Source organism: Ornithodoros turicata, chromosome 2 (genome assembly GCF_037126465.1).
Source record: "Ornithodoros turicata isolate Travis chromosome 2, ASM3712646v1, whole genome shotgun sequence".
Classification (NCBI taxonomy): Eukaryota; Metazoa; Arthropoda; class Arachnida; order Ixodida; family Argasidae; genus Ornithodoros; species Ornithodoros turicata.
Window position 1 is genome coordinate 48,832,127 of NC_088202.1, and position 25,845 is coordinate 48,857,971.

The window sequence follows — 25,845 nt, forward strand, 5'->3', positions numbered from 1 at the left end:
CTTCGGCTGAACAATGTTTTGTTACACTGCAGTTGAATTTATAAAATGGCTCCCATGGCGGGAGGCTAGCGCGCTCGAGCCACAAGCCACTCCCCATTGACTGTGACGTCAAACGTTAAAATTGCTCTCATTCGCTACGGAAAGTTCGTCTGCTTCGGACACCGCATGCTTCTTGTTGACAGCGATTCATTATGTCCAATTAGTTTGAGGCATAAAACAGAGGTGCAAACGCACAATAAAACATTACGCTCATCATGGTTATGCGATCGTGTGTCTTATAGTCATTGTATTTTTGTCATTGTTTGTCATTGTTTTGTCATAGTCATTGTTCCCAACTAACGAAGAGTACCAGTGCCTCACATGAGACGATACTCAGAGTGGCGGTTCGCGCTGCTCGTTAAGCGATACATCATGACCCCGCTCTCCTCGTATTCGTACATGGAAAACAAGACAAACAAAGTGCGTTCCTTCTGTCTTCAACTTATGGAACTAGTTCCACGATCGCAACTTCCACCCGCACTGCACCTGCACCGTTCCTTTTAGAGGAGTGTTGACCTCAGTCCACACGCGGGTTCCCGATTTCGTTGCACTGCGTATCCTTGCCGTGCAACCGAAAAGAATCGAAGAAAGTTCACTGGCGGCAGACAGACCGGACGACCAGTGTTTCCGACGCCATGCTCTGTAAACACTGGGGCAGCGCCCAGCCTGCTGGCCGGCATCAGCCCATCTCAGCATCGTCTCTTTATGTGTGTGTGTGTGTGTGACTCTGTATCAAAACGTCGGAGCAGGCAAAAGCTCCCTTTCGTTTTACCCAGAGGATCCGCATGAAAGCTTGGAAAATTGAGGAAATTTGTGTCAGTATCTGTGGTGGGAGGGGGGAGGGGGTATAAAACGTGCCTGACGCGGCAACCAGTGCCAATCAATCAATGAAATCAGTGGCTCTTGTGCGTCTCTGACGTTCAGATATTTCTTTGGAGTCTGAATTTCACAGTGAGAACCATGTATTGACCGTGTGTATAGATATAGCTGAAGAAAGCATAACTTGCGCTTACATCACTAAGTCTATGCTTACATGCCAGTTTTCATTTGGTTGTTGACGATATTACCGCTTACTGTGTAGTGTAGCTAGCTATCACAAATACGTTAGAGAGCATCATGATTCCTGTACTGATTACCGTGTTTATTGAGTTGCGATCTCCACTTATTTTAGTTTTTGCCCCTCTCGGATTATGGTGCAGTTGCCTTTCTTGTGCCGCTTGCTGCATGGGTCCCGTATCCATACACGTATTATGCCACAGCCAAGGTTGAAGTTGTCGAGACGCATGGGTCCTTTGCCCTGTAAAAACATACATCACATTCAAGCATTCCGTCGGCAGTTCGTTCTTGAGAATTCATCGGAACTGCCCAGCAAACCAGAAACGTCCTGGTGGCATCCAAAATAAATCACAGATGTCTCAGACATCCCAACGTCCACCGGATATCTGTGGGCTATCCGCGGCTTGGTCCAAATTAAGTCGCTAACATCCCAGACATTGTAACGTCCTTTCAATATTCACTGGACATCCCAACTTCATGTCATCACAAAACACATTTTGGGGCATTGCACAGATTTAGAAACTGCTTTTGGAGAATAGTACGAGACCAATGCATGGCGGATGAAGCTCTGACAGCTTTGCGTAACAAAGCTTTCTTTTGCAGCGTGTTTTTATGTTCTCCAATGACAAGTGCTTTTTAACAACTCTCAACAGTTGTCGCATATGTAAATAAGATAATGTTGAAGGCGCAATTCTCACTTGTCACTGAGAACCTTTGCTGTTGTGAATTACAAGAACCTAACAAAAAAAAAACGCACCGGGGCAAAACCATTAAAATGAAATAAGATCTCGTACGTCACTGTAATTTCCTTTATTTTATCAGCAAGGTTCGTGTCGGACAATTGTTCTTCTCTTATCCGCTCTCATGAACTTATTGCTGACTTAGTGTGGGACAACTTAAAAAATAGAAGGCGATATAATCGGTTGAAACTGCTGTACGATATTCATAGCGGAGACACCGGTCTAAATAAGAACGATTTTCTTCTGCCAACTGTGTACGTATCGTCTAGGATGGATCACTCTAAAACGATTGAACCACTCCGTTTTTCAACGAGTGTTTTTAGGGAATCTTTCTTTTGTTCTACCATTCCAGAGTGGAATTCTCTGCCCAAAGAAGCTGTTAATGCTGTGAATAACACTTTATTTATGGTTACAATTAGGTCTCTTATGCATTGATTCTTAGTTTTTTGTTGTTATTCTTTTTTTTGTGTGTGCAATATTGTATGTTTGACCTGCTGATAATGATGCAAGTAGCATCACTATTGTATTACCTCACTCCTCTGCTGTAATGACAGTGCTGCAGAGCTCTCTGAAAAAATAAATAATAAATATATATTCTATGACCAATAACTGATGCTACATATCGTCCTCTAATGTCGTATATCAGTGCTCGACTACATGTATATTAGCATAAATTGTGGGGTAAACTTCACACTGCACATGGTAATATGTGCCGACGTGGTACACAGCGTCATGAGTAGAGCGTTAAGTTTTAGAGAAATAATTTTTCCTAAACTGGGAGGGTAAAAAACGGGTAAGAAGCGAGCTCTAAATTAATGCAAACGCAGGTGGAAAAACGTCCAGTATGGTAATTCTTGGAGAAATCTGGCTCAGTTACTTCAATTAACTGAACCGGTTTGCTACAAACGGTTATTGAACTGCATTTGCTGCCAAACAAGTTAGTGTGCGTTCCTGCAGACGTGTCAATGAGGGCAATTTGTTAGGTAAAAATCGGGTTTCACCCTAAAGAGGCAACCTTCAATTCAGGGTGCAAATTCGGGGAAGAACCGGGTTAAACCCTAAAACTTCAAGGCCTAGTCATTGGCTGTGTTTGTATGCAGGGATAAAAACCTCTCTCTACAACTGGTCACCGCAAACATATTATTGTTTAAGGCTCCGCGAACCAGTCAAGTGGGGACATTGGATAATGCTGGGAAAATTGTGCATTGTGCATTCCACATGGGGACAATGCTATTCTATGCGAATGACCAGTGCAACGTGTCTTACGAATCATGTGGGGTTAGAAAAGCTATTACAGTAAGATAATGCTGAACCATTCGCACATGAGGAAATAAATGTTATTATTCATGTATATTATATAATATTATTATATATACCTTTTATCAAAAATGCTATCTAGTCAATGTGCACAAAAGGTTTATGCCGAGAAACTGCTAATATTGTAAAACCTATTATTTAATGGTTCGAACCTATTATTTAATGGTTCGAAAGTCAGCAAGTGAGCTACTCATAAGATAAATTTTACAAACTGAGGACTGAAACAATTTAGACACATGGTGAATTTGATACCGCTTTTTCCTTTGGCTTATATAAGCCAAAGAAAAAAGCGGTAGCCAAGCAGTTGCTGGTCTTTTTGTTCAAAATCTGTAATGTATATGAAAAACACCCTTCAGCAGCACATCATTTTGCATTTGACTCATTGAATTGCTGGTCACCTATGTGAGTGTTTTTGTCCATCGATTGTAATACGTGCTGCAGACCACCCGATGCAGTCACCACGACAACATTGAGTTCCTCGTCTATAGCATTGCGTGAGTGTACAGGATGCTGCACATGCTCATATGTTTGTATTAATATACACTCTAAATCGTTTTACACCTTAAAGGGTATAAATCAAAATGTTCATGGCGCACACCTTTTAAGGTGTATTTTAACACCCTCATGGCAATTGGGGTGTAAAGGGTGTAACGCTGAATAAAACTGCTGGGTTCGTGGCTGAGTGCATGGCAGCTGTGCATGGCAATGAAGCATGGCAGCTGTATATAGCTTTTCGTGGAATTGTAGACCTTCTCATGAGCAGGCACCTCCCCCATATGCATGTTCATTACTTAGAACGTTGCATTTATTCGTTTCTTCAAGGCCTTGCAGTGTGGTACCCACAAATATCTAACCCCTGTAAAATGCATTACATTGTTCATTATCAGCGACTCATCAGGATGTTTGGTCCTCTCCTAGCTCTATGGTGTACGCGTTTCGAAGGGAAACACTAGCATTTTAAAGATGTTGCTAGAAACACTCGAAATTTTTAGAACATAACCCTTTCATTAGCAAGAAGACATCAATTTGATCAAATGTATGTGTGGTCGCAGCCCTTCATCAGAAATGCCACATCTACTGATGGTTCCAAGGAGATACTACTTCAACATGCCCCAGAAGCAATTCAGAGTTACATTCATGACCGTGATATTCACGCAGAATGTGAAAGTCAGTCTATGTAGTGAAGTCAGTAGTAGTCAGTGAAGTAGTCATGTAGTCAGTCTATGAAGTACAGTCTATGTGAAAAGTGCAGTTGATAATGATAACACATTTGCTGTTGGCTGTGTTGTTGCAAAATAACTTTCCGAAGAGGACTTACCCGTGTTCGTTGAAATTGCAGGCATATACAGGGTGTTTCAAAAAACGTGTCATTCGGACTTCATAAAAAAACGGGGCGACGGAAAAATACGGGGTGAACGGCATTTGTATGGCAACTGAATTTGCCATCTTTCAAAAATATTTTCATTTGATTTTAATTAAAAGAAATTGAATTTCTTTAATTGAACTCCAAAATTTCCCAAGTCAACCTAACGTTTTCTTTACAGAATTAGAGAGCCCGTAGCGAACTTAGTCAGATCCACCAAGAAATTCGCTCGATATTGCAAAATGGCACTGCCCCAAAAAAGTCCCGAAATTGAGGCTTCAGAGTTTCGGGTATTCAACGGCGCACAAAATCAGTCGCAAGGACGCGCGGAGAGCCTCACATGCTCCTGCCCTCACGAAGCTAGTACAATTTATCGCCGAACCGTCGTGCAGCACAAGACGTACCGATAACAAGGCGGTTGACATTGCACCATACGTTGATAAGCGGCAAGCAAAAATGATTCCGCCTCTTTTCTCCCGCCCTCTTTTTTTCGACCTTCTATCTTTCATGGGGGCAGAAGCATGTGCTGCTCTCTGCGCATCTTTGCGACTGATTTGTTGCGCCTTTGAATTCCCGAAACTTTGAAGCCTCAATTTGGGGATTTTTTTTGGGCAGTGCCATTTGCAATATCGAGCGGATTTCTTGGTGGATCTGACTAAGTTCGCTACGGGCTCTCTAATTCTGTAAAAAAAAAACAAAAAAGAAACGCTAGGTTGACTTGAGAAATTTTGAAGTTCAATTAAAGAAATTCAGTTTATTTCAATCAAAATCAAATGAAAATATTTTTGCAAGATGGCAAATTCAGTTGCCACACAAATGCCGTTTACGCCGTATTTTCCCGTCGCCCCCCTTTTTTTATGAAGTCCGAATGACACGTTTTTTGAAACACCCTGTATGTTATTAACACTGATACGATTTTTCTCATACAAACATTACCTGCAGTTGAGTAGGATGAGCACTATCATGTATTTGTTCTGTCTTGCAATGAGGAGCAACGTGTTTTAAGAAATTTAAGCATTATCTCAACAGATCTTCTAAATCTGCATACATTATCAGATGGTAGACGTGCTGTAAATCCACGCCATGCACTTTTGTAATGTAACTTCCCGTTCCCTGTTGTTGTATATATTTACTTTTGTTCATGTGAACGAAAATAAACATACTCTCTTTATACACCCAGGCGACACACTTATCACCATATTTCATCTGAAGGTGTAGTACACCATTGTTACACCCTCAGGAACTTCCAAACCAAAGTTGTAGGGTGTGAGAGGGGTGTGATCTTTGGTAATACACCTATTTTACACCTTTAAAGGTGTGAAACGATTTAGAGTGTATAGTCGGGGTGGACCTTACATATTACATTATTACATACATTATTCCCGAGTTTCTGTACGTAGGCTGTACAATAAGCCGTGAAGTACAAGGTACCAAAAAGTTCACATTGTAAGCAGGTTAAAACGCACAATAAATATTCTTTGCCGGTACACAGTTGCAGTGGTCCCTACGGACCCTACACACACTAAATATCTCATGCACCAAATTTTTCAAAGCAAAATGTGTACGATATTCGTAATATCCTATATATATCCAAATATCCGTCACAGACGTCACACTGTCACAGGGACTTTCAGTGGATCTACAAGCAGGGCAGAAATGCTAGTCGCTGGGATATCGCATGGATGTAAAGCGGATCTGTGGCAAATATCAAAATATCCACTCCAGTGGATATCAAAACGTCCCGGGCGAGATATCTTACGGACATTTGCTGGATGTATCTGGTTTGCTGGATGATAACTCAGAAATGTTCATTTGGGTGTTGCACCGATTTGTATCCGATTAATTGGTGTCACATAATTCGAGAGTCAACCGATTATAGTTGGCTTAATGTCGCGAAGGAGCAGCCAATTACGCGACGTTTCTGTTCAGAGTTTAAACAGTTATTGGGTACAGCACTGTTCGAAATACGCGATGAGTGGAATGAAATGAGTGGAAATACGCGAGCTGACAGAGATTTATTAGATTTATATTTAAACATGATTTATTAGACTTTAGATTTAAACAGGAAAATTTATACAGGAAGATTTGTGTTAAAAAAACTGAGATGATTCAGAGTCAACAAGATAGTTGTTCGGCAGACTTAGCGAGTCTCTGCTCATAACGACCTTATGAATGACGTTGCTCTAGATACTTGGCAAAATGATTGTTGAAGATGCGTTCTTATCAATGCTCGTTCAGTTCCAGAGAAAGTTGACATTATCCAGCACCTTGTCACAAGTAAGGAAGTCATGTTTGATGTAGTTCCGTCAGACCCGGCACACCGATGAATTAAACGCGGCTTCAATGCCGTATTATGACCGAGGGCGCGTATAATATGCACTGAAAAGTCCCGAAACGTGCATGCGGCTATGTACCAAAAATCTTCGAACTATGCAGTAAAAACTGTGAATAGATGCAATGTTCTTCATCGTTCTTAGTATTCAGTCCATGCATCTAATGAATATTTAGCAAGATTTGAGCATTGTATTTGGGATCCTACCTCAAAACACAGCCACACATGACGAAAACTCCCAGAATGCGGGACGACAAAACTGACACACACAAAGCTGTATCGTACCGCAGTCTCGGTTTTTTCGTCATGAATTCTAGTGACAAGCTCGCTTGCTTCCTCGCAATGCTTTCAAAACAAAGCCGCCTTCGTTGAGGAGCACACATTAAAGAAGTTTTGCGCAAAGGATATAAATCATGCAGCTGAAGGCTTTCCTTCCGGCACTGCACTGCAGCGCAAACGCCGCCTCTCTTCGTAACTATAAAGAACGCGGCGAAGGCGCAGTATATACGGTCCGCTGGACACACACACACACACACACACACACACACACACACACACACACACACACACACACACACACACACACACACACACACACACACACACACACACACACACACACACACACACACACACACACACACACACACACACACAACGAACGAACTCTGACGCCATGCGAAGGCGCAAGCCTTTAGCACAGGCTGTAAGAAAAGATCGGCAACATTTGCATTTGTTGGTAGTATTTGGCGCAGTGGAGCAGCCGGGGGGAGGGGGCTGAACGCGTTTCACCACATTCTACCGCAGCATCGACAATATTCTACTCTGACCGAAATTATCGCCAAAGTAGACTCAAAACCTTCCCGAAACCTTCGTTAAAAAGAAGAAGAAAGCTCTGGTACCTGGCCATCTGGAAATATGGCAAAATATGCTCTATATGTGTGCATTTTCATGCGAAATATGCGGAATATTCCAGAACGTGCAAAACATGCATTTATATGGGGTGTATACCGAAATAAACCGTTTAAAATAAATCGCTTCAAAATAAACGCCCAAATATCCCTGCGTAAAAATAAATCGTTCAGAATAAACCGTACAATATTAAATGGCTTAACATAAATCATTCAGAATAAATCGTACAATAATAAACGGCTTAAAAGAAATCGCTCAGCATAAACCGTACAATAATAAAAGGCTTAAAATAAATCGCTCAGAATAAACCGTACAATATTAAACGGCTTAAAATAAATCGTTTCAGAATTCACCCTCTCTGATTGGCTGACTACACCATTCGCTCAGCGATGTAGCGCTCATAGAGCGGTGCTCCACTGGGCTTCAGAGCTTGATTCAGCATTGATTCAGCATTGATTCCACTAACGCAACTTCACCAACTTTAGTTCAATTAAGATGAACAAGGCTTTCGTGCAGAGTCTGCACTTCATCAGGTTAAAGAGTAGCCGTACAACCGGACGTATATATACCAGTAGAAAGGGAGGGAGAAAGGGAAATAGACAAGCAAAAGCACAACCGAAGACACTTATCTAGCTGAGGGAGTTGAAAAAACAATAAGTAAAATAAGTAGCAGACCGGACAAGACCAAAAAATATAGCCCAGGGTCATGTGTCACAGACACATAACAGGGGAAAGTTCACAGCGCGGACAGCCGAAAAAACGCAAGGCGACCCTTCCGATGCTCCCTGTAACAAGGAGTTTCGAGGAAGGCTCAAGGTCGCTCCGCGGTCCCCAGCCGGCCGCGCTGCCACCCCGCCGGCGAACACATCCACCCCCAACAACCACACTTCCTGGATAACGGAAGGACGACACACTTGAAGCATAATTAAAAGTTGAACAACTGTAACGGGCCAGCGTATATGTTTAACCCGTGTGGCTGAAGGGAGCAAAATTTAGAGATCAGGTAGGATTCGCGATTTTTTTCGTTTTATGTCATTTGTATATCCGGATTCAAGGAGTACAATTGATAGATGAGTATTAAAGTCATGTCCCGATGCATTAAAGTGTACAGAGACAGGGGTGGGGCGATTATTAATTATGTCAGATTTGTGGCCATAAAATCTTTCTCGCATGGAATTTGATGTTTCACCAATATATTGGACGTTGCATTTTTTGCACATAATCAAATAGCATAAATTAAATGAATTGCAATGTAAAGAGTGTCGTATCTTGAATGTGAAGGAATTAGCGTTACTAGAGATAGATGTACATGTGTTTATGAAATGACATGTTTGACAACGTGTTTTATTGCAAGGAGCGCAACCGGGTTGCTGTCGCACTAAGCGGGAGGATGTTAGGATGTTGCGAATACTGCGAGATCTGCGGAAAGTTACAACTGGAGCAGTTGGGAAAATATCTTTAAGTTTTTCATCGCTGTGCAATATGTTCAGATGACGTTCAAAAATGGATCTAGCGTTGTTCAATGTTTTGTTGTAGACGGTGACGAAAGCGATATCATCGCGCTGTTTTATAGGCTGATGGGAGAGCAATGTATCTCTCTGCAAAAAACTACATTTTAATCGAGCGTTCTCTATCAGTTTCGGCGGATAATTGCGTTTCTGAAAGTCAACTGACATTTCTCTAGCGCGTTCAAGGAAATCATTGTCGTTAGAGCATATGCGCTTAAGGCGTGTAAATTGGCCGTACGGTATATTCCTTTTTTGGAAATTTGGGTGATGGCTTTGGAAGTGTAGGTATTGACGTTTATCAGTTGGCTTCTTGTAGAGGTCGGTAATAAGTTTCCAAGATTGTATAGATATATTAACGTCGAGGAAATTTACCGAGGTATTAGAATGGTTACAAGAGAATTTGATTGTATCGTGAACCGAGTTAAAATGTTCAAAAAACGAGCGCAGCGAATCTTCATCGCGAAACCAAATAACAAAAATGTCATCGATGTATCTAAGAAAAACTAGAGGTTTCGTCGGAAAAGAGTCCAGTGCTTTCTGTTCGAATTGCCCCATAAAAATATTTGCATAGTTCGGGGATACACGTGATCCCATAGCTGCACCTTGCACTTGGACAAAATGGTTGTCATTAAAAGTAAAGTTATTATATTGGAGAACGAGTTGAAGAAGGTGAATAATGGCGGAAGTTTGGAGGATCTCAGAAGGGAAGGAAGAGAGGTAAGATTCCACTGCGCCAAGACCTTCGTCATGTGGTATATTGGTGTATAGCGATGCAACGTCCATGGTAACGAGAGTCATGTTACTAAAATCCATAAATTGGTCGTTTAACGAGTTAATTTTGACTAGGAAATCATTGGTGTCCTTGACGTATGATGGAAGAAGCAACGGAATGTGTTTTATGCAGTGGTCAACAAGAAGGGATATGTTTTCAGTCGGTGTGTTGATGCCTGAAATTATCGGTCGGCCAGGGTTGTTCTCTTTATGTACTTTGATGAGGAAGTAGAAGGAACCAGGTGTGGAGTTCTTTGGTTTGATGAAGTCTGCAATGTTGCGTGGAATCAGGTTTTTGTCAAGGAGCTCGGTAATACTTTTGTTGATAATTTTACAAAACGATGCCGTAGGGTCATGATCAAGGGGTCTGTAAAACGAAGGGTTAACCAGGTGCTTGTTAGCCTCACTAATGTAGTCTGAGGTATTCATAACAACGATGCCGCCGCCTTTGTCAGCGGGCCTAATAATGATATCATTCCGAGATTTAAGGTTTTTCAATGCAATTCTTTCTGATTTTGACAAATTGCAACTTATGTTGTTACTTGAAGACGTTAGTGTGCGTTTCATGTCATTAAAGACTGCTTTGATGTAATTATCAATTTGATGGCTAGTTTTGGAAGGGTCCGGGGTCCAAATGGAAGGTTTTTTTTGAAAAGAGGTCGACCTATCTGTTCGTTACCGTGAAAGAATGTTCGTAGGTGCATTCTTCTGCCTAAATTTTGTAGATCGTTAAGAATATCAAACTCATCAATTGTTGGCGGGGTAGGGACGAAGCTTAATCCTTTAGAGAGTACATTGATTTCTGTTTGGTCTAAAGTGGAGCTAGACAGATTGAACACAACATCCTTAGCGTTGGCAATAGGAGCGGATGGAGATTCAGACAATACACTCGATATGTTAATATTGCTGATATTTGTTAGACTAATGTGGTCACGTTGGGCTTTCTTATGCTTAACATGTTGTAATTCAGACAATTTGTGAGATGCGAACAATTCAAGTGCTTCAATCTCGCTGGCTGTTAGGGAATGAGCAAGTTGTCGAAGCTGGTTGTCAATATCCTTAATTTTTAGGGAACTCTCTGATCGCAGAATTCTGATTAGGTCTATAGACGCACGTGTCAAAGTATCACACCATCTTCTAGAGCTACGAGGGGAATGGAAATCAAACGTAGCGAACAGTTGAAGCCTTAGACCTCTGGGAACAACTTTTTGCGCAATGCAATCTGAGTAGAAATGGAAATGTGACATAAACCTAGCCTTTTTATCAAACAACTTACGGGCCTTGAGAAACACAGAAGACGCGGTACAGTCCGGTGGTTGTCAGCAAGAGTCTGTCTTACGCTTCTTTTGATGCTTGCGTTGTTTGTTGGTCCTCACGGTCGAGGCATAAGTAACAGGGGTAGCGGAATAGACAGTCCGGTGCGGGATTGCAGTCTTCGGCCTGGAAGTTGAGTCGATCGAAGCTCTGGACGAGGCCACGGAAGAGTCTCGTGGTGCGAAGTTAGTGGATCGTAGAGGGGGGTGACGCTTACGTGAACGACGAGAGGAAACGGCGCTTGCTGACGCCGAGGATACAGGTGGACTAGGATGGGCGGGTGTGTGTGTGACCTGGGTCACAGGTGCCGAAGAGGTGGAAGACTGGTCCAATGGTGGGAAATCCTGGGGATTAACGTTAAAAGATGGAGTGTTCTTTACGGGGAAAGAAGCAGGCGGGAAGTGCAGCCTAATGCAACTTCTGTAGTGGGAAGCGAGGACTTTGGCTCCTTGAAAGTTGAGGTGATGGCCATCCAAAGCGAGGAATTCAAACGGGCACTGCTCAAAACGGTTATGGCGGATAGACCCAATCCGTTCGTTCACGATTGAAAGGTACCAGAAGTGTTGGTTAATTAGTCTAATCTTGAGGTTGGTCTCTCCGATGAAAGCTCGTTGGTCCACGGGGACGTACATGGAGGGAAGACGAGGCGGGATACTTGACAAGACCACAAAAACATGTGGGCGGGAAGAATGAATGTGAGACAAGAGCACGTCGAAGCGTTCCAAACACGTGAAGATCGAGGTATCACCAACATCAATAGATCCCACTTGAAGAAAAATTACATCCACGTCTTCGGGAAGATCACTGATGACGCCGATGAAATCCAAAATCTTGCCGCCAGGAACTGGCTTGATGAGAATCTCGCTGTTACGTAGAAACATAGGTACCAACTTGATTAACGAGTTACCAATAATGGCAATACGAGGACGGTGTTCCACGCCGTTTGGACTTGACATGGTGCGTAGATAACAATATAGTACAAAGTAAAAAGCAACGCCAAAGTCCAATTAACTGTGATTACACTGAGTGAAGAAAAAACTGGTAGGAACACTTTATTACAATTAAGATGAACAAGGCTTTCGTGCAGAGTCTGCACTTCATCAGGTTAAAGAGTAGCCGTACAACCGGACGTATATATACCAGTAGAAAGGGAGGGAGAAAGGGAAATAGACAAGCAAAAACACAACCGAAGACACTTATCTAGCTGAGGGAGTTGAAAAAACAATAAGTAAAATAAGTAGCAGACCGGACAAGACCAAAAAATATAGCCCAGGGTCATGTGTCACAGACACATAACAGGGGAAAGTTCACAGCGCGGACAGCCGAAAAACGCAAGGCGACCCTTCCGATGCTCCCTGTAACAAGGAGTTTCGAGGAAGGCTCAAGGTCGCTCCGCGGTCCCCAGCCGGCCGCGCTGCCACCCCGCCGGCGAACACATCTACCCCCAACAACCACACTTCCTGGATAACGGAAGCACGACACACTTGAAGCATAATTAAAAGTTGAACAACTGTAACGGGCCAGCGTATATGTTTAACCCGTGTGGCTGAAGGGAGCAAAATTTAGAGATCAGGTAGGATTCGCGATTTTTTCGTTGTATGTCATTTGTATATCCGGATTCAAGGAGTACAATTGATAGATGAGTATTAAAGTCATGTCCCGATGCATTAAAGTGTACAGAGACAGGGGTGGGGCGATTATTAATTATGTCAGATTTGTGGCCATAAAATCTTTCTCGCATGGAATTTGATGTTTCACCAATATATTGGACGTTGCATTTTTTGCACATAATCAAATAGCATAAATTAAATGAATTGCAATGTAAAGAGTGTCGTATCTTGAATGTGAAGGAATTAGCGTTACTAGAGATAGATGTACATGGGTTTATGAAATGACATGTTTGACAACGTGTTTTATTGCAAGGAGAGCAACCGGGTTGCTGTCGCACTAAGCGGGAGGATGTTAGGATGTTGCGAATACTGCGAGATCTGCGGAAAGTTACAACTGGAGCAGTTGGGAAAATATCTTTAAGTTTTTCATCGCTGTGCAATATGTTCAGATGACGTTCAAAAATGGATCTAGCGCTGTTCAATGTTTTGTTGTAGACGGTGACGAAAGCGATATCATCGCGCTGTTTTATAGGCTGATGGGAGAGCAATGTATCTCTCTGCAAAAAACTACATTCAACAAAACTACGTTCTCTATCAGTTTCGGCGGATAATTGCGTTTCTGAAAGTCAACTGACATTTCTCTAGCGCGTTCAAGAAAATCATTGTCGTTAGAGCATATGCGCTTAAGGCGTGTAAATTGGCCGTACGGTATATTCCTTTTTTGGAAATTTGGGTGATGGCTTTGGAAGTGTAGGTATTGACGTTTATCAGTTGGCTTCTTGTAGAGGTCGGTAATAAGTTTCCCAGATTGTATAGATATATTAACGTCGAGGAAATTTACCGAGGTATTAGAATGGTTACAAGAGAATTTGATTGTATCGTGAACCGAGTTAAAATGTTCAAAAAACGAGCGCAGCGAATCTTCATCGCTAGACCAAATAACAAAAATGTCATCGATGTACCTAAGAAAAACTAGATGTTTCGTCGGAAAAGAGTCCAGTGCTTTCTGTTCGAATTGCTCACCAGAAATTGCAAAAGGAAAGGGCTTTTGCCACATACGTCACTGCATGATATTTGATGCCATCATACATGCAACATGCAATGATCTAGAACAAAACAAAGGGCTCAAGTACAAGAGCAGATTTCCTTGAAGATATACACGATGCAGGAACACACCAAACATCACCAAACACACTGGACGACAGGCGAGGCAGCGTAGAGATACCAGAGATACACAAGAGCAGAAATGTATTCCTCCGCGAGCTGTGTGTGTGCGAGCGCGAGCCGCCGCCCCACTGGCCCCACCGCAGAGCTGGCCGGCTTCCCGTGGGTAGGGGATTTTTAACTCGTCGGTGCGGGGTGCGGGTAGCCACCGCTCCTCAGACCGGCGAGGGGGACGTCGAGGCGGCTTTTTGGGGCACGCTGTGCGAGTTCCCGGCAGTCGACAATCACGATGTACTGCCGTCGTGCCGCCTGGCGTTTCCCGTCGGTGCGGGCCGCCACCGCTCCTGTGGTATGGGCGACCGGCACTCGGTGTCGGGATAGCTGGCGGTGGGTTTCTCGTCGGTTCGTCGGTGTGACTGGTATGGACCGGCGAGAGTGAGCTCCGAATCCTGGACGTCGAAGTGGCTTTTGGGTGGGGGTTTTGAAACACGTCCGTGGCGGGAGAGCTGGCGGTGGTTTTCTCGCCGGTAGCGGGATTTTGAAAACAGGATTATTTATCTATTTTAACACGGTTTATTTCGGAACGATTTATTTTGGACGATTTATTTCGGTCACCTCTATTTATGTGCAGCATAGAACACTTTGGTCCCAAACGAAAACCAAAAAGTGTTTTCGCGTCGTCCAGGTACTAAACCACACCCACACACACAAAAACAGAAAGACAAAAAAATCATTTGCATCAGAATCCGCTCGCTAGTGATAAGTTTTATGTAAATCGCTCGGAATAAACGCGGAGGTGGTATTGCAATATTGACCTAAATTTAGACAACATTGTTCGAAATTTTTCGAAATTTCATTGAAAACAGATTGTAATTTTGAGCTGTTGACATGTCAGAGCGGATCTTCACTATTCAGTGCGTGCTATCGTGCGCCACATGGAACACTGCAACATTTATTTTATTATTTTAAAATTATGCTCGATTTTCGAATGAAGCTACTACTGTACCATTCGCAGTTTATGTCTCATCTAAAGTGTCGTCATTTAGTGTGGGGTACTACGAGTAAAATAATATAAATAGTATTCTACTTATGCAAAATATGGCAATTCGTGCATGGTTAATATGGGTTATTGCGTCTCTTTTAAATCATATTATCAAAAAGCATAGCTAACACTTAATATGTTTCTACAAAAAATTTCAAATTTTTTATCTGTTTACATTGCAGGTACATGAATTCTCTTGTAATGTTTGGCAGAAAATGGAACCTTCCGCGTTTACGAAACAATTATGATCAACATTCTCACTCGTATACAGTCTACCTGTCATCTTAAATATATTCTTTAAACGTGGTATCCAAACTTGACCATCTCATTTTCTGGGGTTGCAGTCATCTGTGGAATTTTGATATTCTCTTTTCTGTGTATGTGTGTTGCAACAGGGCATTATTATTATTCATTACTCTCTGTCATAGCTGGGCGAACTCACTCATGAGGGCCCTCATGAGTGCCCCTCACCCTCACCTCACGCCTTTGCGTGAGGCGCTTTGAGGTGAGGGTGAGTGAGGGCAAGCCCGTGATCAGGCCATCCGTGAGTGCACTCACGAGGTTCTTACCCTCATGAGGTCTCCTGTGAGTGCACTCATGAGGTCTTACCCTCACGAAGTCTCCTGTGAGTGCACTCATGAGGTTTTGTCCCTCATGAGACCTCCTGTGAGTGCACTCATTAGGTCTGAGGGACGCCAGGTTTGTGTGAGTAGAGTCAGTGGTGAGGCCTGAGGGGTGTGAGGTCAGTATGAGTACATTCAGAAATGAGGTCAAATGACGCTTACGAGACGTGGGCAAATTATGAAGGCACTAGTGATATGGTTCCAGCGACCCAACTACCGGCAGGGTGCACTTTGGAGGACTGGTGTGCCCGTCTTTAGCAATTTCGTCTACGTCGCGCTGGGAACACAGCCAAGCGTCCTGAGCTGACGGATTAGTTGGTGATATGATTCCAGTGACCCATCTACCGGCAGGGTGCACTTTAAAGGGCTGGTGTTCCCGTTTTTAGCAATTTGGTCTACTTCGCGCTGGTAACACAGCCAAGCGTCCTGAGCTGACGGATTAGTTGGTGATATGGTTCCAGTGACCCAACTACACGCAGTGTGCACTTTAAAGGGCTGGTGTGCCCGTTTTTAGCAATTTCGTCTACGTCGCGCTGGGAACACAGCAAAGCGTCCTGAGCGTTGTCCAGGACACTTGGCTGTGTTCCCAGCGCGACGTAGACGAGATTGCTAAAAACGTGCACATCAGCCCTTTAAAGCCAGTATATGGGCTCATGAACACAGCGGTGTAACACCAGCAACAATAAGGCAGACGACATGAAGTTGCAAACCGCTGTTCCGTCATGGACGTCTAGGTATTTTGGATATTTTTGAAAGTATTTAAACCAGGGTGTCGAACCGCAAAAAATACGGGTTCGGTTCGGGTTCGGGTTCACGTTGTTTTGATTTCGTTCTGGTTCGGTTCCGGTTCGGCCACGCCAAGAATCGAACCGGTTCGCAAACCGGTTCGCAGTCCCGAACCGGTTCGCAGCCCCGAACCGGTTCGCGAACCGGTTCAACGCTTCCATTTTACATGTTCCATAAAACAGCTTTTATCAGGAAATGCGTGGCTAATAGCTTACTGCTGTTGTCTGCATTGACGTCTCTAGCGGTGAGGTAGCCCTTTAGCGAGAGAAATGAGGAATGGATGAACACTTATTGCAAATAGAGTCCACGCTGTTGAAGCGGTGTAGTCCTGCTACTTTCTGTTCCCAAAATCTCTTTTTTCACACGCACAGTGCCAGCAAGATACACTTAAAGGAAGCCTAATAAGATGGACAGCGTAACATAGACGACAGTACTAGCCGGCACACTGCCTTCGCAACGTGAATCGATCTGAAACCGTACTGAAGCATGTCGAAAATAAGCCTGCCAGCATTACTCTGTCCGAGCTCACAGCAGTGTACAAGTTAATCCACAACACAAAGGCAATATGTCACGACACAACTGCACTACCAATAAGCAGAACCACATTTACTTTTCAAGCCACGACCAATCAAACAGGCACCGTTCTGCGTACGCTCCTTCTCCACTTCTCATGTTTCTGACTTGTTTAATTTGTAGTGCTCACGTGTAACGGGAAATCTTGGGCGCTTATTTGATCGCATATTCAGTTTGTAGAGCTACATAACTGGCCTACTCCATTCCTGTTTCATTCGTCCGCGTGGCACCTCGTCTCTGAAGAGTAGATGCCGCACCGCGTGCGTGGGGCGCTAGCCGCGGCGCTCACAAGGACAACTGCGCTTCAACATGTTAAAAAGACGCTGAAAGTATACTTACTATACGTCGTCGTCTCACTGTTAGGTGAAAATTTCTGAAATCCATGATATAGGTGCGTGATGATGATACCATTGTGTCTTCGTTCGGGGATAGAGAGGAACTCTTATGCTGACTTCTTTTATGTCCGAACCGTTTTGTTGCGAACCGGTTACCGCTAATATTTTTTACGGTTCTGCTCCGGTTCGGGTTCAACAGTGTCATGAAAATTTCGATTCGGGTTCGGGTTCGGTTCCGGCAAAAATAACGGTTCGGGTACGGTTTTCGGTTCGGGTTCGGGTTCGGTTCGACACCCTGATTTAAACATTTCCAAATCTTTTATATTCAACGTGCTGGACATCTGTGCAACCTCTGACACAATCAAAATCTGAGCCAGTATGGGCTCATGAACACACCACCATAACATTAGCAACAATAAGGCTGTTCCATCTTGCACATTCGTAATGCACGTCTAGGTATTTTTGATATGAAATATTATAATCATCAATGATGAGAAGGGCTTATTCGATGCAGAAGCATGGTCTTTGATGGAGACATGTGGGATGGTCCTGAAAAGGGCTTTTTTTTTTCATAGGCCAGCGGTAATTGAAGACGTTGACGTAGATCAGCTCATCCTTGATTTTGTCATTTGCTCCAAGTGTAATGACATGAATGGAAAGCCTTCACTTATCAGTTTGACAACCTCCTGTCGCTTGCGGGAATGGGTAGAGAGAGCAGCTTCCTTCAGAAGATATCCAAGTTGTGATACATATGACGAAATGCCAAGTCTGAAATTTTGCATAACGTACCATGAAACACACATTTTTATATGCAAATGAAAAGCTGCGCAACAAAAACAAACCTTACAACACCTTTCAGGAGAAAACAACACCATGTGTACGTGACGGATCGAAACAGGTTCCGGATTGTGCGCACAACACATCCTGGTATTGGCGAGCAGTGGTTACACACACACCTGCAATGTTTGTACAATTTAGAATGGTGTCACGATCAGGCGGAACATATAAGCGCAAAAAAGTGCGCTTTTATGGATGAGTCTTACCCGTCAATCGATTCAGGATCATCCACTACTTCCACTGGTTAACCACGTTGTTGTGGCAAAGGGTCAGCAGCTAAAGGTTCATCGACGTCCCCGTTACTCAATCGGTCGGTGCCGATGAGCTCATCTTCACCGCTTAGTGACAGGGACCCATCACTATCGCTAAATTTGCTGTCAGACACTACGACGTCGCGCATGACAACTTCCAAGCGCAAAGCGCATACACCTCCGAGTGTTTTTGCATTGTGCTTCGGTCGCCCAATGGGCGACCTGCCATCATAAATCCCATAACCACATCACATGTGACGTGACGTTGCATGAGAGGGAGTTGAATCCAGCTGCCACTTCCGTCGTCTGGTGTCACGGCATTTTTTTTTTCATTTTCATTTTAATTTCATTTCATTTATTGGAAACATTTGTGTATTTCTTCAAATTTCTCGAAAACCACTGCGTTGTTCTGGTTGAAACTTCGCGACTGTGTTTCTGTAGCACTCTTGAATATAATTTCAGCTAAGTTTCGGAATCGCTCGATCTGTACGAGACCGTCCCTTTAAAGTGCACCCTGCCGGTAGTTGGGTCGCTGGAACCATATCACCAAGTAATCAGTCAGTTCAGGACGCTTTGCTGTGTTCCCAGCGCGACGTAGACGAAATTGCTAAAAACGGGCACACCAGCCCTTCAAAGTGCACCCTGCCTGTAGTTGGGCCGCTGGAACCATATCGCAAAGTAATCAGTCAGGCCAGGAAGGTTTGTTGTGGTCCCAGCGCGACGTAGACGAAATTGCTAAAAACCAGCACACCAGCCCTTTAACGTGCACCCTGCTGGTAGTTGGGTCACTGGAACCATATCAGCAAGTAATCAGTAAGCTCAGGACGCTTTGCTATGTTCCCAGCGCGACGTAGACGAAATTGCTAAATACGTGCACACCGGCCCTTTAAAGTGCACACAGCCTGTAGTTGTGTCGCTGGAACCATATCATCAATGTCTTCCGTCTGGCGTCATTTGACCTCATTTCTGAATGCCCTCATACTGACCTCACACCCCTCAGGCCTCACCAGTGACTTCACTCACGCCCTGGCGCCCCTCATACCTCATGAGTACACTTACAGGAAGCCTCATGAGGGGCACAACCTCATGGTGCACTCACGGGAGACCATATGAGGGTAAGAACCTCATGGGTGAGGGCTTGCGTTTGTGATTGCCGTGGGTGGGTGTGAGGGCGAATGAGGGCATGTGCCCGTGAGGGTGAGGGCTTGCGTTTGTGATTGCCGTAGGTGGGTGTGAGGGCGAGTGAGGGCATGTGGCCGTGAGGGCCGTGAGGGCGAGTGTGGTTTCACCCAAATGCCCACCTATGCTCTCTGTGCTAGTTTGAAGTGTAAACTTTGGAGATGAAAACTTATCAAGCTGTCTCACAGCTTTTTTCACGTCTCCATAACCTTGAGATGAAAATAAATTCAATTGAATTGAAGGAAGGGTGATGCCTCTTCTCTTTGTGGTGTTCTCGCTCTCCGGTCTAGATGTCCTCCAGTACACTCAGACCATCGTTTACTCTCGTGAGAATATTTATGCTTTCCTTGGGGGAAGTTCAGCTGCCCGTCCTCGAAACGGACACTCCCGCTTTCTCTGACAGGATAAATCTGACTAACACTGACGTGGCACATGACCTGGCCTAGCCCTCTTTAGTTCTTAAAGGGTTCCGGTCCATGGCCGGCAAAATAACGCTTTACTGGGTGAGCCCTCTGCCTCGCTATTCAACTGGACCACTAGAAATGGTACTCCACCGTATTATACTGCTTGTCGTATTCAGACAAATGTCGCTACACAAGAATGATGTGTAAAGGCCGCTATTATGACAACTCGATAATCCGAGTATGACCAACATTTTGGTGGAGGAACTGCAGAGAACACTTGTATTCTTGCCCCGTTATTGTGACCACCCACCACAGACTGAGTCATCCTCCTGATCAAAAATCCAGTGGCGCCAGGAAAACGTACGAGCGGTGAATGCCAAAGTCATGTCCCCGCTTCTACAGAATCATCCTCGTGACTCACAAGTCCAGTGGTCCAAGAATGTATTGGCCATCGCCACTAAAATTGAGTTTCCGGAAAAGCTACATATTTAGAGTTTTCTACGCAGAGGCTTTTAACGGACTCCTTTCTTCGATAAATTGTAAATAAATTGCAAGGTTGTAAATATTGTGTTGGTAAAATAAAGTAAATTGAATTGCAAAACTGAGCCTGCAATGTCTGCGTCTTCAATATATCAGACAGAACCAAACAGACTTCCTTTATGAAGGACTTACCTGGAGCATCACCCATGTTGCTCGTTAATATGACAATTCGCGTTGTGACAAAAATCCGCGGGAACAGCCATGGTCGGTTGACTGTACTTCCAACCTCCTCTGCTATTTATTTGCTCTGTTGGAAAGCGCGGTATTATAGCTAAGTGCATAGTGCAGCTTTGTCAGCGAAGCGCGAGCTGCGCGTGGGCCTCAAGATGGCGGATATCGTAGCAAACGACGCAGTTGTCTTCCCCCTATAGAAAGCGAGCCAGTATTCAGACACCATAGATAGGCATGGTTTCGGTCCTCTCACTCCAATGTCACTATTGTATGCAGGACGTATCAGAATGTATGTTCCTCTAATTACGATACACAGTTAACATGTACGAGAGGTGACGTTGACCACGCAATGCATGTGTGGCCCGTGCATTTGTTACGGGTTATTTTAGAACGTTTCAGGACCAGGTAGCAGCTTTACGCACCTCGTATTTTTTTTTTCTTTTTCTGCTGCTTTCTTTCCTTAGTACGGAACATTTCATAGATTGAAGCGTAGTCTATCAAACTCTGCAACATGCTATGCAATGCAAATTCTATGCTATTCCAACGCTGCAAAATAAAGTTGTTGTTGGTCTGGAACATGCTGTGTCTCTCCTTGTCACAGTCACACGAACAAACACGTTCCTTGCTAAACTGCACGAACCGTTTTAACATTCCCTTTCCTCATGTAACACTGTGGGCACACACCGATTGAAGTCTGTGTGAGTAGGGCCTGAAGGCTCACGACACTCACCATGAAATATTTGTCATGGTCGATATTGAAGTCCACTGTGCCATTAACTGTCACATGGGGATTCGCCCAGCATATGTGATTTGTTCCTGGGGTTTTGCAATCTGTGCGTATTCGCCACCTGGTTGTTACATTCTTATTTGTCGTGTTGAAGTACGCATGTATTCCAACGCTCACAGTAAACCCTGCGCAGAGAAGTGAAAATGGTGTTACTGTAATACGTGCTGCGACACAAAAGAAAATATGAGCCGGCCGCTTTCACAAATATCTCGGGTGATAGCTGCAACGTAACAGACATTTAACACTCAGAGCAACGAACAACGGTCAGTGATTGTGTACTTGGCCAACGCAGAAAGGTGTAAAGCAAAGCGGAAGTTGGAACTATTGCATTTCATTGTGCTTCACAAAATATCTGCCCGATCATCACTTTAATGATGACGGCCCGGATGTCTGTTTTGGTGCCATGCAGATTTGGTTTACGGAAAAGCTATGGGAGAAGCACAGACGCCAATTTACGGATGGGTCACGCTGTAAGGCGGCCGTTCTAATCAAGGGAGTGTGTAACTACCAGATGACCTTAAATTCAACTTTATATTTTAAGTTCTCTAGCGAGTACGAGATTCTAAGTTTAGAGGCAGTTACTATTTAGTGCCAGCTCATTCTTTAAAAATCTGGAAACGGGCACGCATCCCCTTTCAGATATCCATCACTCCTTATTTTGGCGTGGAATTCAGCAGATATCAAAGCTGTGTACTCTTTAGTCACAAGAAGGACAACCTTTTTCGTGTCCGTGACCTACTGCGGTCTCTCAAACAAAAAAACAAAAAACCGAGGTAGATAAGCACCGACGCCGGTCGGCATTATCACTCCATAGCGCGTGGCCCTCGGACGTAGAGCCCTGCACGGGCCGGGCCGGCCTTGTTAGTGGCTGTGTGCTCCGGGCTGGACCGGATCCGGGCCGACAAACATGTTTCCGAGAGTCATGCTCGACCGGGTCACGCAGCTAATTCCACGCAATGGAGGACTATTAGTTCATGTAATCACGTGCTTGCGTCATTCCTGTGCATAGTATTTGCAAAAACAAGCAAGGAACATTGCATTATGCGTATAATTCGACACTCAGTAACATCCTCAAAGCCACTTTACATTGCTCCTGACTCCACACGTATTTCACGAACACGTTCGCAAAGCTTGCTGAGAGGGGTAAGGATTGGGAGGAGTTTGTCAACGGCATCCTCTATATCCGCAAAACCTTGGTAGTGTAACGGTAACGCGCTTGCCCGCGTGCGACCTGGATTTAATTTGTCTCGTGCTGTTGTGGTGTCAAACCGACAGTTCTTGTATGTTTGTAGCCGCGTCTTCTCTTCTTATAAGTCTACTTATAAATTTGTGTGATAAGAGCTAGAAACGCGTACGTCACGTCTGAAAATACTAGGCCGGGATCTACGTGCTGAGTCACCGGGCCGGGGTCTATTCACTGGGCCATCAGGCCTTGCCGCGCCGCATAAAAACATGAAGGTCCGTCACCGGGCCGAGCGGGCCATTATTCGATTTGCCCGGAAAAGTCGGCCCGTGCAGGGCTCTACTCCGACGTATAGTTGGAGTTGTAGTTTGACCACGTAGATTGCCGCGTTCAGCCGCGCACACGGTTTCGTTATCGGTCGAATTCCATACCATCAGCTGGTGATGGATGTCCCCGTCCGTGGTCATTTACTAGTATTCATTCATTTTAAACACTTGCTGCCTCCAGGTTCGCGATCTACCATTTCCTCCAAAGCATGTACTTAAAAAAATAATTAATGGATTTTAGGTAATTAGCCAGCTGGTAGTGACATACGGCAAATAATGTCCGCCTGGTTGTACAACTGACATGCAAAACGGCATCTGCACTGCTCTAGCTTTAAAATAGGTCTGGAATAAAAACAGGCACCCGGTGTGTTGCTACTTACTTAACGTACTAAAAAAAAAAAAAAAAGCAAGCATAAATAAGGTGTGTTGTGGCGCATTCTTGTTCCAGAAGTCCAGTTTCTTCAAGGTAGATGGATGGAGTCTGTTTCTCTTGACCATCTTAACAAGAAGTGACGCAGACAAAGAAACGTGTACGACTGCACAAAACTTGCAGTTACTGCAAAAAAAAACCACCGCTGCTCTGGAAAGTAAGGTATAGGCAGATTCTGCAGACGTCCAACAGCTTTACACTCGGAAAGCTACAAGACCATCTGTCGTAGGTAGCAATCATTAGGGACTGTGTTTGTCCGAGAACAAGAATACTCTGAGATTCTACTTGAGGTCTGGTTCTACTCATCGCCATACGAGTGACACATCTGTCTCTGGCTCTTCTATACACTTCGCTCCAACTGGAGCTTGCCTTGTAGTGTACCTTATTCCTTAGACTCACGAAATATCATAGGACATAGGTTCATACTACCGAAATTACTACCGTTACTGCAGGAATACTACGACGACGCTACCAGAATACTACCGTTATTGTACACTCTAAATCTCGTGACATATAAGTACCGCTTAACAACAGGTACATTTTTCCAATGGCACACCTGGTCTACCAATAGACAAGGCATCCCAATGCTTTTCTCTCTGTTTCACTCCAGAGGTTTAGTGGCTTTCTAACGAAATACGTAAATACACCATTAAATTGTTCGCCAGCTTTATTCCGCCCGTGGTTGCCGGTTGCTGTCTCTTATTGTTCCGAAATAACTTTTGCGAAAATTAATTCCGAACCGTGTTATAGTAACGCTGTTGTTTAAGAACAAACCTATTAACGAGTTTTGACAACGAGAACTTTCCTGTAAAAAGCAGAGCGGCCCAGCAGTAACCGAGATTCAGGCCCATTTTACGGCTAAGTATAGGGGGTATATTTCGTCTATATATTTGTGTAGCAGCGCTCCTGGCGCTTGGGGACTTGGTTGGTTGGTTGTGAAAGAAAAGTATAGACATGATGGCTGGGTTGCACGTTGTACTGGCGGAGGTATTTCCACTTCCAGTTTGATTTCCCCATTTTCGTCCTTATTTGTCTGTATGGGATAGGACATTACCTGCTTTAGTTCCTTCTATGGCATACATTTCCTATCTACGTGTGATTGCAATCACTAATTCCTCCCGACTCATCTGGCTATTAACTAACAAAATAAAAATAAAAAGGGAGCAGAGAATAAATGTGTAAATAGAGCAAATATAAATAAAGGCATTTCAAAACGATCAGCAACCTGTTGCCTAGCGTTTCTCCACACAAAGGATGGACTGAGGGCGTACTTGCGTAATTCACGGACATGAACTTCACTCGTATCTTGCTTCCCAAAAAAAATTCGCAGGGTTCCGACGAACAGTTCTCGATACCGAGGTATGCGTATGTGAGATTGTTGTCTGCAAATAAAAAAAATATTTGTCATACGATGGGTCTCAAAACAATGCGCCACGACATGATGTTGGAATTCTAACTATGGAAAGCCAAGAACCTCATTCATTTGATAACGTAAGAACAGTGTGCTTGTATGCTTACCAGGACACGGCGTTACATTTACTTTTACGTAGTTGATATCTTCTGCATAGCAAAGACCAAGGAATAACATGAACACGAGTGCTAGTGGTTGCATTTTGACTACTTCAAGGCACCTCTTGATTGATAGAGCCCCAAAAACGTCAGCGCTGCCACGATGTCCAAAGTCACACCTCAGAGAAGTTCAGTATGATATTTAATCTCAATTCGATTCCGTTTTATAGAGTTGCCTACCAGTAAAAATGTCAAAAGAAACGCGCACATATGAAAACTGTCAATAAAAATGATGGAGCAACACAGATGCTGCGTTTGTGCTTTGCGTGGATACGGCCGGGCTCTGATTACCTGTCACGATGGAAAGGTACGGTAGAGGTCATCACGAACAAAATACGAACATAATTGGTTTTTCTAAGTGTCATATCCATGGAACCGGGGCAGTACAACAGAACGCACACCGACTCAAACTCTGTTCTTGAGTCCGTGTAACGTGGCTGTGTTTTGTTGTGACGCCTCAGCCTCAATGGATGACACATAGATAAAATCTACACTCAACTTCCTTGCGTCCTTTTATACCTGTAACATCTGCAGTTGATCCAAGCCGCAGTATAGAAGCCTGAATTGATCCAAGAACCGTAACTGATGAGTAAATAATACCGCACTCAGAATTGAACGAGACCCACCGCAGTTTTCACGGACGGCTCAACCACGAGGGGAAGTTCGTCGTCTGCCTTTGTCGT

General features: G+C 44.0%; 2 protein-coding genes across 3 annotated transcripts in view; one reads left to right on the forward strand and one right to left on the reverse strand.

Moving 5' to 3' along the window:
• The window catches only part of LOC135385380 (thrombospondin type-1 domain-containing protein 7B-like), a 552,806-nt gene that overhangs the window by 261,994 nt on the left and 264,967 nt on the right, over nt 1-25,845 (forward strand). The window lies entirely within an intron of this gene.
• On the reverse strand, nt 1,166-25,281 carry LOC135383434 (uncharacterized). The gene is made up of 4 exons (XM_064612885.1): nt 25,112-25,281; nt 24,865-24,975; nt 21,598-21,779; nt 1,166-1,336 (listed from the first exon to the last, which is right to left on the reverse strand). Exons 1-4 carry the CDS (start codon nt 25,203-25,205, stop codon nt 1,202-1,204), a joined length of 522 nt encoding a protein of 173 aa, XP_064468955.1. The 5' UTR covers nt 25,206-25,281; the 3' UTR covers nt 1,166-1,201.

Coding starts and splice junctions, on each gene's coding strand:
- LOC135383434 (XM_064612885.1), bottom strand. CDS start 25,205: ATGCAACCACTAGCACTCGTGTTCATGTTATTCCTTGGTCTTTGCTAT. Junction 21,780..24,864: donor CATGTCCGTGAATTACGCAA/GTACGCCCTCAG, acceptor TTCTCTGCGCAG/GGTTTACTGTGAGCGTTGGA. Junction 1,337..21,597: donor ACCATGACAAATATTTCATG/GTGAGTGTCGTG, acceptor ATGTTTTTACAG/GGCAAAGGACCCATGCGTCT.